Source organism: Diplodia corticola, assembly GCF_001883845.1.
Source record: "Diplodia corticola strain CBS 112549 chromosome Unknown scaffold38, whole genome shotgun sequence".
NCBI lineage: Eukaryota > Fungi > Ascomycota > Dothideomycetes > Botryosphaeriales > Botryosphaeriaceae > Diplodia > Diplodia corticola.
In genome coordinates this window covers 104671-117640 of record NW_017971517.1, presented here as the reverse complement: position 1 = coordinate 117640, position 12970 = coordinate 104671, and the positions used below count along the sequence as shown (strand labels likewise).

The following is a 12970-nucleotide window of genomic DNA, read 5'->3' as shown; positions in this document are numbered from 1 at the left end:
GCCCGCAGGACTGGCGTGCAGTTGCCAATTGGTCGCTGCCGCGGCTGACGAGGCGGCCTTGTCGTCGAGACAAAGTTCCGTGGCCTTCGATTCGGCGCCACAAGTGCAAAGCCGCCAGGATGCCGTGCCGCCGACGTTGCGGGTGCCGTCGCTCGGTCCTTGCGGCTGCTACCTTTTTCATCCTCCGTCATCAAACTCTGTTCGGCACATCACTTTCGCCTGCCGCGCCGCGCCCATCGACCTGCCCCATCGGCGCTACCGCCTCGCCGCGCTGCTTGCATCTCACCGGCCTGTCGGCCACCTGCACGCCCCTCAGCGGCGGCTCGCCGTCGACGTCAGAGCTGGGCCGCGTCGATCGTCAGGCACGGGCAGCTGTGGCGCTGTTGGGACGAGGCTGCCACCTGCCAGGATGGCGACTCAGCAGCCGCCGTGCTGCTACCTAGGTAGCTGAGGGCATCGGATTTTTTTCTCCGTCGCCACGAGCAGGGCAGCGATCGGCACAGGTCGCTATCAGCGCTGCCAACCCATCTCCGCGCCCCTCGGCCGCATCGCCAGGCGCGAGCTGCTGCCGCCCGCCTCTCCTGGTCGTCGTGCAACACCAGCCAGCTGCGGCAATGGCCAGGTTCCCGACGCTGCCCTGCTCTGGCGACGCTGGCGACGCTGGCTGGACGTGTGTCTGCTATCAGACAGCCCCCCCAGCGACAATGCTATCAACAGTGGGGTGCTGTACAACCCACGCGGTTTAAAGGCTCCCGCACCTGCTTCGGCTGCTCCCTGCTGCTCCCTGCTGCGCAAGCCTACACGCTGCTTCCTGCATCGCCGCTCTAAAAAGCCGCCGCTAGACATGGCGCCTGCAAGCTCTGCAACCGACGATAACGCGACGCATCGGCGGCTCGCTGCTGACGATCAGCCTGCGATCCCCGGCACCGTCCACCTCGTCGACCTGGACGGCACCGTGCGCGCAAAGCACGCTGCCGGCGCCCAGGCCCACGACATCGTGCTCGTCCCGGCGCCCTCGGATGAGTAAGCTCCCTTCCGCGCCTGAGACCTGCATTGCAGCTCGCGCCCGCCAATGTCCTTCAGGATATCCCCTATCTCCCTTTCTTTGCTCAGCCACTTCGACATGCTACATGCCGCCGCCAATATAGCCATGGCGAACCCATGCTGACGTCCACTGGCCACGCAGCCCCGACGACCCACTCAACTGGAGCTCGCGTCGGAAGGCTCTCAGCTCGACGTGCATGTGTGTGTACACGCTCGTCGTGGGCATCGCCTCGGCCGCCATCTACTCGGTGCTCGAGCCCATCAGCGAGGCCACGACCCTGACCCTGAACGACCTCAATGCCGGCACCGGCTACCTTTTCTTGCTGGCCGGCTGGGGCTGTCTGTTCTGGCAGCCCCTGGCCCTGCAGTATGGCAAGAGGCCTGTCTACCTGGTCAGCTGTCTCGGCACCATGGCCATGTGCCTGTGGGGTCCATACACCACTTCCAATGGCCAGTGGACCGCCAGCAAGATCCTCCAGGGCTTTTTCAGCGCCCCCATAGAGAGCCTGTGTGAGATTTCCGTGACGGACATCTAGTACGTCTTTCTTTGCTATGTACAAACCGAGCCACGTTTGCCCGTGTCGATCCATGTCGCGCTCACCCGCTCGCGCAGCTTCACGCACGACAGAGGAAGGTATCTGGGTCTCTACGCCCTCCTCCTCGCCGGGAGCAACTTCTTCGCCCCCATCATTGCCGGCTTCATCAACGATGGCCAGGGCTGGAAGTGGGTGCTGTACTGGTGCGCCATCTTCTGCTTCGGCGGATTCGTCTTCCTGTTCTTCTTCATGGAAGAGACAAACTACGTCCGCCACACGCCCGGCACGCCAATCGCTCCGACGCCCGACGCTTCGGAGACGAGCGAGAAAGCACGCCCAAAGGCGGACAACAAAGCCTCGCCGTCCAGCAGCACCCGCGCCGACGCCAGCGCGCTCGAAGCCCACCCGGCCGTGGATGCGAACAAGCCGCGCAAGACCTACGTCGACAAGCTGAAGCTCTTCCAGCCGGCCGACCTGCACAAGCGCAACGAGCTCAAGGGCATGGTCTACCGCCCGCTTGCCTTCTTGACCTTCCCGGTCATCTTCTACGCCGGCTTCAGCTACGGGGCGAACCTGGTGTGGTTCAACGTGCTCAACGCGACGGCATCTCTGATCCTAGGCGGGACTTACGGCTTCTCGGCCTCCATGGTCGGGCTGTCGTACGTCAGCCCGCTCGTGGGCGTGGCCATCGCGAGCTGGTACACGGGCGTGCTGGGCGACGGCTTCGTGCTGCGCCAGGCGCGGCGCAACGGCGGGGTGCTCGAGGCCGAGCACCGGCTGTGGCTCTTCGCGCCGAGCCTGCTCCTGATCCCCGGCGGCCTGGTGCTCTGGGGCGTCGGGGCCAGCGAGGGCGTGCACTGGTTCGGCTGCGTCTTCGCCGCCGGCGTCATCGCGCTGACGAACACGATCGGGCTGCAGCTCAGCGTCGCGTACTGCATCGACTCGTACCGCGCGCTGAGCGGCGAGGCCGTCGTGACGGTCATCTTGGTCAGGAACACGATGAGCTTCGCCATCGGGTACGGCATCACGCCGTGGGTGCAGGGCATGGGCCTGCGCAATTGCTTCATCACGGCCGCTTGCATCGGCCTGGCCCAGTGCGCAACCTTCTTGGTGATGGTCAAGTGGGGCAAGGACTTGCGGCGGAAGAGCGTGAAGAGGTATGCGAGGTACGTCGACGAGATGGCGAGGAGCGGCATGATCCACTGATAGGCAGGGGGGTTGCTGTGCTGGTGTGCTGGGGGGTAGTAAGATCAAGGCATAGCCGTTCCTTTTCCAGGCTCATTCAATTGAAACCCTACGCTCTTTTACCTACTCCGCGTCCTGCCCGCCTGACCGCCCATGACAGCCGCACCCTTGAGTGTTGCGGTGGTGGGCAAGGCTGCCAGGTTGTCAAACTGTGGCTACTAGACATGCACCTCGGTCGAGGGGGGATCCCTGCTTATACTTGACTGCCCCACGAGGAAGCACAAAAACTGGTACCTTGCAGAAAGCGCTACCCGGGAGCATCGATTTGCACCGTTCATGGGTAGCATTCCTCGGGCGCTTCTATTGACTGTAGCGTAGCATTCCGTGGGCAACAGCACACAAGGAGTGTGGGAGTGTCGCGTTCGACTCGCACCGGCCCACTAGCGCCGCGGCGCAGCTTCTCTCCCCGGTGAATACGGAAATGTATACAGGCCCTCTAAAGATAGTGACCGGGAGTGACCGTACACTGGGCGGCTTCGCGTCTCCGCCCTCCCCCCCGGCCCGTCGTGGGAACACATTGTTGTTAGCGTCGGACGCCTGTCGATGTCATCGCTCTTCCGACCCCACGTCTACACTGTATCTAAGTACAGTACATGCGGTTGTACATGGATGATCGCCATTGATCTGCATGCAGCCAGAAAAGATCCATATGTATAAAAAGCGTTTGCTCCCGGGTCCATCCTTGCAGCCCACGATATCTGGCCAAGAAACGCGGAAAGCAAGCCCCCCCCCAACCGCCGTTCTACCCTACACGTTTCAGCCTTGATTGTTTCCGCGCCCAACCCGGTTCGAAAAGAGCCACCGCTGCCACGGGTAGATTGCCTATCCGTTCAGCTCGGCATGCGCGCACCCGGGCGCTCGACCGCGATAGGTATGTACCTGGTCGATAGAACAACGTTTTCCGCGTCCGGAACGTTTTTAATAATATAATATAATATATCCACGCCACGCGCCACACGCCACACACACCGGGCGAACGCTCCCCTTTTCCTACCTCTCACCTTCCTTTTTTTTTCCTGCGTCGGCTTCATTCGTATTCTCCTAAATTGATCGCGGCGATGGCCCGAGGACGATCGACGTGTACCACGAAACTAAAAAAGGGTCCGAGGCTCCGGGGCATCGGAGCGAGAGAGAAAGAAAGAGATAGAGTCGTTGTGGCGTGTCATGATCATGTCCGTAGCTGCATATGAGTGGATGGCCGGGGGGAATGCCAGCGCACCGCGCAAAAACAAAGGAAACAAAAATAATTCTCGAAAAGAAACGTAGCTTAGCTGAGAGATACGGCCTCTTACGTGCATGCGTTCCGAGCTTCGGTGGTTCATCTTTCTCAGACAAGTCCTGATTCAGATGCTACTGCCGCAAGCCCACCTTCCCAAGTGGTCTAGCTTGCTCACGTCATTGGAAAACGTCCTGCGAAAAGTTCAACGTGTTTGCAAGCGGCGGGTATGCCACGCTACAGCCTCGCCGACGTTGCACCAACGTCACTTTCCAACGTGATTTTCTGGTATAATCTCGCTTCAAGCTCATGCAGAGGGGATCTATTTCCTTCCGCGGGACATGAACAGGGCGGTGTCTTCCGCAACGCGCCCTGATGCAGTCGATGACGTTTACCCTTCGGGAGCATTGTTTCAAATGCTCTACGCATCGGTAATTAATGTTGATGATTGTCAGGGCCATGTCCACCCATACTTCCGCTCTTTGCCGACGGAACCGATCCTAGCCCAGGAGCCTACAGGTTCTGCGTCATGAGACATGTTGAACCCCACGTGCACTTGCAAAGCATCAACGTTGAACCGTCTGTAGCAACCATACCCCCACGAGAAGTTCGATAAACGACAAACCTTGTCCGGCCCCAGCCTTGTAACTCCCCCGCTTCGAAAGTTGCTAGAGGACTTAATAGCCATCAAGAAACCTTTACAGTATCGAGCTGCGTGCTCTCCAACCGACTTGATGGCCGTTTGGGGTATGGTATGTTTCTGGCGACGTCTCTGGCCCTGTACTGCGCGAAGTGTCTTCGTACCCACGCAAGGAAGACTTCATGATAATCCAGAGCGCTTCAAGGTGTAGCATGATCTCGATACTGTCTGGTTACCAAATGAGGCGGCCGGCTACGTTTTAAGACTTATTGGTTCAATCATTGTGGGTACCGTCCTCGCGCGCTGCGTGCAAACGTTGCAATTGGCCTTTGGGGACAATCAGTAGAAGGGAAATGGACGAGCCCAAAGTCGGCGCTGATAGGTATCGCGACAGTTTCAAGATCGACGTGTTCGGAAGTCTTTCTCTGGACGCCTTTGTTCCAGACATGTCATGCATTGACGCCCACACGGGTCCCTCAAAACATCCATCCGCACTTGTGCAATACAAAGCGATTTGACCTCGTAGCGATGCCGACGTTGCTGGCCGGTCAATAATTGCCCAAACGAACAGCGTGGGCGCTTCATACCGTACCCCGTCTGCGATGCGATCTCGTAGCAGCCCTGGCATGCGAAAAACGGCATGCCGCACCACTGCAGCATCGACCCGGGAACCGGCACAGCCCATTGCTGCTTCCCGCCTCTGCGGATACCGAGTTGCCGCACGGCCACACCCGGCCGAGCATGCCACTCACGTTAACAAGTCGCGTGTCCGTCCCACCAACAGATGTTGTCTCTCTAACTTTTTTGTTGCCTTTTCGTTTTCTCTCGATCGTCGTTCGTCCTTCCGTCTCTCCAGACTCGACTCAGACCACATATCGGAAGTTCTGGTTCTGCACGACCCACCTCCTCCCGCCGTCCTTCCTGCTGTAATTCGCGTTCGGCACGAGCACGAACGTCTCGCTGAAGCCCCTCTGCGGCCCGTCCTTCTTCTCCTCCAGCCGCGCGAAGCCGTTGACCACCACCAGCACGCTCCCCACCAGCTCCTCCGGCTGGTCCCTGTGTTGCTGCTGCCCGCCGCCGCCGCCGCCGCCGCCACCACCGTTGGCCATGGCATCCGCCTCGGCGGCGGCCGTCGGCGGCGGCGGCGGCGGCGGGTTCGGATCCAGCACCTGGGCGTCGAGGCTCTGGACCTCGAAGTAGGAGTAGGCGGGCATGGCGTCGCGGAAGGCGTCGCGGAAGGCGGGGCCGGAGCCGTAGACGTTGCCGTTCCAGGCGATGGCCGGGACCGACTTGCCGTCGGGCAGCGTCGCGGCGGGGGTGTAAAACGTCGCCAGCGTGTGGCGCGCCGCCTGCAGCGCCGTGTAGTAGGCGTCTGCGAAGGCTTCGGAGACTAGTGGCGCAGGAGAGGGAAGGAAGGAAGGATGCGTTAACGTTGTTGTTCCATATCGTTTGATTCGGGGCCCCCGCGCGTGGGGGGGGGGAGGGAGGGAGGAGGGACAAACCGGTGGAGGCGACTTTCGTCTGGACGTCGAGGGGGAGAGGGGTCGTCGCCATGGCGGCGGTGTTTGGCGTGGAGAGGGGCCCGAGCGTAGGGCTGGTCACGCGCGGGTTGCAGGCGCGGGAGGTGGGAATAAAAAATAATGGAGCGCCGGTGACGCGCTTGGTGTTTGGCATGAGAGAAAAAAAGTCCAAGGGATGGAGGGCCGTTGCCAAGACGGCGTCGATCGGCGGCGGGGACCCTGGCCCATGACCTCATCACCGCCAGCAAAAAAGTTGTCTCGCCCTGGATCTCGCCGAAACAAGCTTGATCCGACAGCACTTGAGTAGAACGGTAGCATTATCATCAACATTGAAAACTATCGACCCCGTATCAAGCAAAAAACGCACGTGTGCACGTCGACGCTCCAATCCAAGCCTTCGGACGTGGGGTATCTGAGGAGCACAAACCAAGAACGCTGTTCACCCTGTTCCCTGCTCAACTTTGAAGAACCTTACAGTCCAACCTAGCTCCCCCAAAGAATGCTGGGGAAAAGAAGGGGGAAAAACCAAAAAGAAAAAACCAAAAAAATAAACCATCTCTAAGCATCGGCTGCCGCCGGTGCGCGGGGCTACTATTGCGGCGCGCCAACATCAGGCGCCTCGACCGGATCCGGGTGACCCTTATGGCCAGTCATCCCCGAGCCGGGCCTGTGCGCCAGGCTCTTCAGGTGTTGCGCCTTGGCCTGTTGCTGAGCACGCGCTTGGTGGCCGAAGGCGTGCAGGACATGGTCGTCCCTGACCCGCGCGTGGTGGCTCTGCACCGCCTCTTCCAACTCGTCCTCGTCGGAGCTGCTGAGGCTGCTGCTGTCGTTGTCGCTCTCGCTGAGCTGGTGGTAGACAATCTGGTCTCCCTCGCGGGCCTTGAGGTCGCGCTGCTCCTGCTTCATGCGCGCCATCTTGTCCGCATCGGCCTGGCAATCCAGCGTGGTGACCTTGAGGCCGGGGAGGCGCGACTCCATGAAGGACTTGAGCAGAGGCAGGAGCTTGGCGTTGGGCCGGTAGGTCCCCGAGTCGTTGTCGATGACAAGTTCGTAGTGCTTGGGATCCTTGGGCGGCTCGTCCACAGGAGGTCCGCCGGAGATGTCGTCTGGCGGATGCGTCGAGTTGTCCCCGCTCCTTTCGCGGTGGTGAGAATGATGATGGTGCTGGTGTTCACCCTCATCTTCAGCATCCGCCCGGTGGTGTGGGTGCTTGAGGCGCCGGATGAAGAACTCGCCGCTGAAGGCGATATAAACCGATACATCGCTGTGCATGGTATGCTTGCTCAGCATGTCGATGCCAAACTCCTTTCCCGTTTCCGTGAATCGCCACAGAGCGTCCTGGCCGAGGTTAGCGCGGAGGCTCCACACCTGTGGGAAGCTGGCTTACCAGGGTCAAAACGTAGGTGAAAATGCGGCCGCCCTGGTCAAAGTGCACGAGCTCGAGGAACTTCATCGTTTGCTCAAAGCAGGGCTCGTCGAATTTGCCCCAAGATGTGCTCTTGTCGTAATTGTAGACCCTCGCGTGCTGGTGGTGCAGCGCTTTTGACAAAAGGAAGCCTCGCACACCCTTTGCCGTGTACATGGACCTGACAAAGGGCTTGAACTCGACGTAGCGATGGTACAGCTCGGGAGGAACAGGGCCCCGGAGCTGGATCTCGTTCGCCTGGAAGCTATAGTGCGGGTCAGTTTGGGGGCCCCGAGAGGAAGCGAGCGGGGAATTACTTGTATCTGTTGATTCTGTTGCCGTGCCTGTCGTACTTGATCGGATGGTTCGATTCATCATCGCCGCCACTGTCGGTGCGGTTCACGATACGGCCCAGCAGCGGCGAGTTGTGCCTGTACCAGAGCAGCGGCCCGAGCGTGTACGCCCTGCCGCCTTCGTTGTACGGGTCTTGAGTCCTGCCAAGGAGCTCGATGCTGACGACGATCTCGGCGCCCATGTGCTCAGCCTTGTTCACTGCGACGGCGGCGGCGCGCAAGGCGTAGGCGCGCTTGCTGGCCAGGCGCTTCCTCAGCTTGTAGGTCTGCTGGTGAATGCCCTCCCAGTCCTCGGACAGCTGGGGCACGTTGATGTGGAGGTTGCCCAGGCGGTCGTCGTGATCGGCAGGGTCCTCGTCGTACAGACGGACCTTGAGCTTGAAGCCCGAGGCGGGCACGTTGGCAACGATCCATTCGCACTCGAACACGGGCTCGGTCGAGCGATGCACCGTGGGCGAGCGCATGCGCAGCAGCGGGTCCTCCTTGTGGCGCGGGGGCAGGGCCGTGTTCAGCTGCGCGAGCACGTAGGGGTCCGAGGACATGGTGTTGATGTCGGCGATGGGCAGGTGGTTGGCGCGGTGGAAGGTGAACTTGAGGGTAAAGCCAGGCGTCGCATGCGGGACGGGCGTGTCGCTGAAGCCGCCCGGGGGCGGGGGTTCCTCGTGGCTCGCGGCGACGTCCTGCACGGGGTTCTCATGGCCGGAGGGAGCGCCAGCAGCGCCGTCGTCGTCCAGGGCGTCGTGGCCGTGGTCGGGCTGGCTGGAGGGGGGCGCGGTCATGGTCGGGCAGCGGCGGGCGGGCGCGAGGGAGGAAAGCGGAGTGCGCTTGCGAGGGCTGGGTGGTGGGGGAGGGCGTAGTTAAATCCTGGGCGGCGCAATGGCAGAGGAGCAGCCAGGCTGAGCCAGGCCGCGCCAGGCTGCGCGCATTGCCTGCTGCTGCCCTATCCGCGCCAAGCACGACAAGCCTCGATCGGCGCCGGCTAAGCCTTTGTCTAGCGCCTGCTTGCGCGCCGGCTCGCCGCCGTCTCCCTCGTCGGTCGCGGGCTGCCGCCGCTGGACATCTCGAAGATGGACGAGGCGCAACGCGGGTGCGCGCTGGAGGTGCTGACGGGCGCCAAGGGGCCGTCATGCTCCTTGCCTGGGGCGTGGCAGGTCATGCCTTGGTTTGGCAGTTTTGCCCTGTCATTCGGACCGCGATTCTCTCCCGTTTGTTCCGTGCGTGCCGGCCTGCCGTGCCCTGCTCCGCAGCGCTCGTATCATCATCATTATTATTATTGCTGCTACTGCGATCCGCGGCTTCCGCACCAGCCACAGCGCCTTTTGTCTTCTGCGCGGCTCAGCCTCTCTCTCCCCACCGGTGCCCCGCCACGCCCTCGGCGTAGCACGACGCTCGACCACCGCGGTCGCCTGCCGACTACCCGTTGCACTTCTGCCCGCCGTTTGCCCTCGGACGGTCGTCCGGGACGGCCGCTGCGACACGTTTCTTCCGCAATGACGTCGCCGGGCTCTGGTAAGGCGGGACCCTGCTGCTGGCCCTTGGCAAAGCTTGGTTTGCTGAGTCAGCGCCCCAGGCAGCAAGATGCCGCCTGTGATGAGCGTGAGCGCAAACGCAGGCCATGGCCGGCTCCCTCGTTCTCGGCACATCCCGCATCAGCAACATCCGCCGCCTGTCTCTCGCGCCTACAGCACGAGCAGAATCCCACCCGTCGCCCGGGCCATCATGGCACATCCCGCACCAGTGCACACCGCAAACCTATCACGACCAACGCGCACGGACAAGGACCCTCATCAGCTGCACCAGACAGCCCCACTTTCACATGCCAGATGAGTTGCAAATCTTCGCGGGAAAAAAAAAAGATGAGTCGCCATCTTCACGCTTGTTTCAGCCTTCGAGAGGACACAGCCACGCACCCCCTGATGCATACTCAAGCCCCCAAGCCACGCCGTCCCTATGGGAGACCGCCGTGATGCCAAGTGCCACCTACAAGATGCAAAAGCTCGTGTTTCTTCAAAGCAGATGATGAACGCAGGGGGGTGAGCGGACTTTGCATTAAAGCCCACGGGACGAAGCCGAGACAGCAAGGGCTGTGTGCCAATGATCATGCCCGTCGTCTTTCTCTAAGATATCTGCATCTAATTATGCCATCGAATAATGCACTCGCGACCTGATGTCTTGCAACCGTCGGTTCCATACACAATCGGAACCGTCTTTCCGCCTGTAGTATCCAGTGCCAAAGGGTCTCAGACTGTGTACCTGAAGAACGTCGCATTGTCGCCCTTCTCCCTCTCGAGTGTCTTCTCCTCCTCGCTGTACTCCTCCGGCTTCTTGTGCTTGGTGTCGCGGCGCGCATTCTCATTGCGCAGGTACAAGGTCATGAAGGTGCTGAGGATGGCGCTCATGGTGATGCAGCCGATGAGAGTGCCATGGCCGATGTGGTAGTGGGGCGCGTCCGTCGAACGGTAGATGTACGAGGCGACAGCGCCTCCCAGATTGCCAAAGCCCACGTGCATTGCAATGCCGACGCCCCGCTTCGTCGAGCCGCCGATGTTGTTGCCGTTCCACGCCACGCCCTGCGGCACGTTGGGGTAGATGCCGGAAGCAGCGAAAAATACACCGGCGTACTTGACTGAGTTGTTCTTGCTAGCAATGAGCATGATGAAGCCCACCAGACTGCAGAGTTTTCGTCAGCCAACCGCGGAACCAAAGGGTTGTGCAAGGAGGGCAGAGGCGCTCGGCCGGTGCAACTTACGCCACAAGGCAGAAGCCAATCATGAACACACCCCTCATCTTCATCCGGTCAGCCAAGAAGCCACCGCCAATACAAAAGACGCAGGCTACGACGTAAGGAGGGACCTGCGCTTCGTCAGCGATATCGTTGTGGAAGCCTTGCCGGACTGGCCTATCTCGGCAACTACTTACCGTCATGAGTTGTGCAACGTTGTCAGTGTAACCCAGTCCTTTGACGATCGTGGGCATGAACAGGGAAATGGAGTACAGCGGCGTGTAGATTCCAATCGTGATGAACATGTGGACCCAGATCTTCCAGTCCTGCAGGGCGTGCCAGAAGTACTTCACGTGAAACTCGTCCGCAAGAGAGCTGCGATCGAGCTTCAGCCGTCTGGTGACTTCCCGCTTCTCGTCCTCATCGAGGAACTTGGCCGTTTCGGGATAGTCGTGCATGACGAAGAAAGCCGTAACAGCTGCAGTGCACCACGGTAAGCAGTGCGTATGGAACAAGGGGGTTTCAGGGTATTGCACGCACCGATTATGAAGGTGAGGATGCCCTCCAGGATGAATATCCAAGCCCAGCCTGCTCTGCCGCCAACGCCGTCCATCTCAGCAATGCCACGGGCCAAAAGACCTCCAAAGGCACCAGCGGCGGTTGCCGCAGAAAAGAAGACAGCCATGCGCAAGCCGCACTCATGCCTGCGGTACCACATGGTAATGCTGGGTGCTATCAGTGGGGCGCACGTGTCTCAAGTGAAGGAGAGACATACTAGAATGTAACTCCAGGGAAGAGACCGCCTTCAGCGAGACCAAGCGCGGCACGTGCGACCATCAAACCAGGGTAGCTTTTAACCAAACCCATGAGAGTGGTGCAGACGCTCCAAGCAAGCATGATGATCGGGATCCACAAGGCGGGACGGGTCCGTTTCATCATCATGTTGGACGGAACCTCAGCAGCGACGTAGAACGGGAAGAATATGGCCAGGGCATTCTGGCGTTGTTGTCAGCGGACGATCGAGAGAATGTGATGGTGGATCGTACGTTGTAGTCGAGTCCCTCCATTCCCAGGTCCTTTTCAAGACCTGCCAAGCGGGCGTTGCCGATGTTGGTACCTAAGCCAAGTTGTCAGCCTCTTCGAAACAAGCCAGCGAACGTCAGCGGACGATACTCACGGTCGAGGAAACTCAGGCTTTGCGGCAGTTGCGTCAGCGATTGCGCTCCATCAGGCAGCGCGCGGCGGTGGAACTCACAGATAGAGCAGGGCCAGGAAGGGGATGAGGCGAACATCCATCTTCCTCAACAGACGCTTGGTGGCCTTGACGCCATAGCCGGCGTCGTGGCGGGGCTCGTCGAAATTCTCGATCCTCTCCTCCAAGGCTTTCTCGTGCGATATGCTGTTGCTGGAGACCGACTGGTCCGACGTTACCGGGTCTATGGCCATGTCGACGAAGGGTGGAAGTCACTGTAAGCAGCGCGACAGTGTCTGGGTGAGAGGACTCGACAAGTGAGACCGGGGCAGATTCAGAGTTGAGGAGGGGCGGCGGCTTTTATGCGTAGGAGGGTGGGTAGCAAGCAGCAGGAACGTGATGCGCCTATCGGCACGGTGCAACGGTGACAAACCTTGTCCAACTTAGGCAACCGAGTAAGGAGAGCACAGGCCGGGTGAAGGGAGTCTGCCACTGGCTTTCGTCACGAAGCGTAGCGCCGCTTGGAGCTTCCGGGCTTCGGGCGGGCTATTGCCAGGCTCACACGGCGATGCAGCAGTTCCTGCATCTCGGCTCCAGCAACGCAGCACGACTGTTGGTGCGCGGCACCAGCGGATGCACAGCGACCGGGCAGCGCCGGATCTGGAGAACAGAGGGGAGCTGGAGTCGCAGGGTGTGGAGAAGCAATGCGGGGACCCCAGAGCGGAGAGGAATGGCGTCCGCCGCCCCCATTGTCTAAGGCGCTTGGCGGAGGAGCCAAGACCGCCCAACGGCCATGCGAGAGTCGGATTCATAGCAGGGCGGAATTTTCCAGGCCGCGGCGGGCTTGGGGGCGCGTGGCAGGCTGGCGCGAGGCCAATGGGCGGCAATTGATATCGAGCACCACCGGGGAAGGGTTCCAGATTCGGCATCGCCGTAATCAGCGGCCACGGCGGAGGAGCAGCGCCCGCAGGAGCGCGAGCGTCCGTCCGCTTGGCGGCATCTCTGTCCGTGTGCGCATCTCAAGAGCGCGCGCGCCACAGCGGCGAAACGACGGGTTGGTTGGCCGGCGCGGGCTGCTCCTGGGCGAGCTGGCGAGA

The 12970-nt window shown here is 60.8% G+C and overlaps 4 protein-coding genes across 4 annotated transcripts; 1 reads left to right on the top strand and 3 right to left on the bottom strand.

Annotated features, from left to right (window-relative positions):
* Window positions 1-844: 844 nt before the first annotated feature.
* Window positions 845-2786, top strand: BKCO1_3800040 (mfs general substrate transporter; the record flags this gene model as incomplete). Its single annotated transcript, XM_020275250.1, has 3 exons — window positions 845-1023; window positions 1187-1579; window positions 1658-2786. The coding sequence occupies 3 exons, from the start codon at window positions 845-847 to the stop codon at window positions 2784-2786; spliced, it is 1701 nt and encodes a 566-aa protein (XP_020128681.1).
* Window positions 2787-5544: 2758 nt separating this feature from the next.
* On the bottom strand, window positions 5545-6235 carry BKCO1_3800039 (nuclear transport factor 2 domain-containing protein; the record flags this gene model as incomplete). Its single annotated transcript, XM_020275248.1, has 2 exons — window positions 5545-6071; window positions 6184-6235. The coding sequence occupies 2 exons, from the start codon at window positions 6233-6235 to the stop codon at window positions 5545-5547; spliced, it is 579 nt and encodes a 192-aa protein (XP_020128658.1).
* Window positions 6236-6792: 557 nt separating this feature from the next.
* BKCO1_3800038 (c2 domain-containing protein) lies at window positions 6793-8738 on the bottom strand (the record flags this gene model as incomplete). Its single annotated transcript, XM_020275247.1, has 3 exons — window positions 6793-7539; window positions 7589-7871; window positions 7924-8738. The coding sequence occupies 3 exons, from the start codon at window positions 8736-8738 to the stop codon at window positions 6793-6795; spliced, it is 1845 nt and encodes a 614-aa protein (XP_020128659.1).
* Window positions 8739-10199: 1461 nt separating this feature from the next.
* BKCO1_3800037 (high-affinity nicotinic acid transporter) lies at window positions 10200-12127 on the bottom strand (the record flags this gene model as incomplete). The annotated part of the gene is made up of 8 exons (XM_020275246.1): window positions 10200-10629; window positions 10709-10812; window positions 10879-11159; window positions 11222-11406; window positions 11457-11677; window positions 11728-11798; window positions 11859-11875; window positions 11937-12127. The coding sequence occupies 8 exons, from the start codon at window positions 12125-12127 to the stop codon at window positions 10200-10202; spliced, it is 1500 nt and encodes a 499-aa protein (XP_020128719.1).
* Between the last annotated feature and the right edge of the window lie 843 nt (window positions 12128-12970).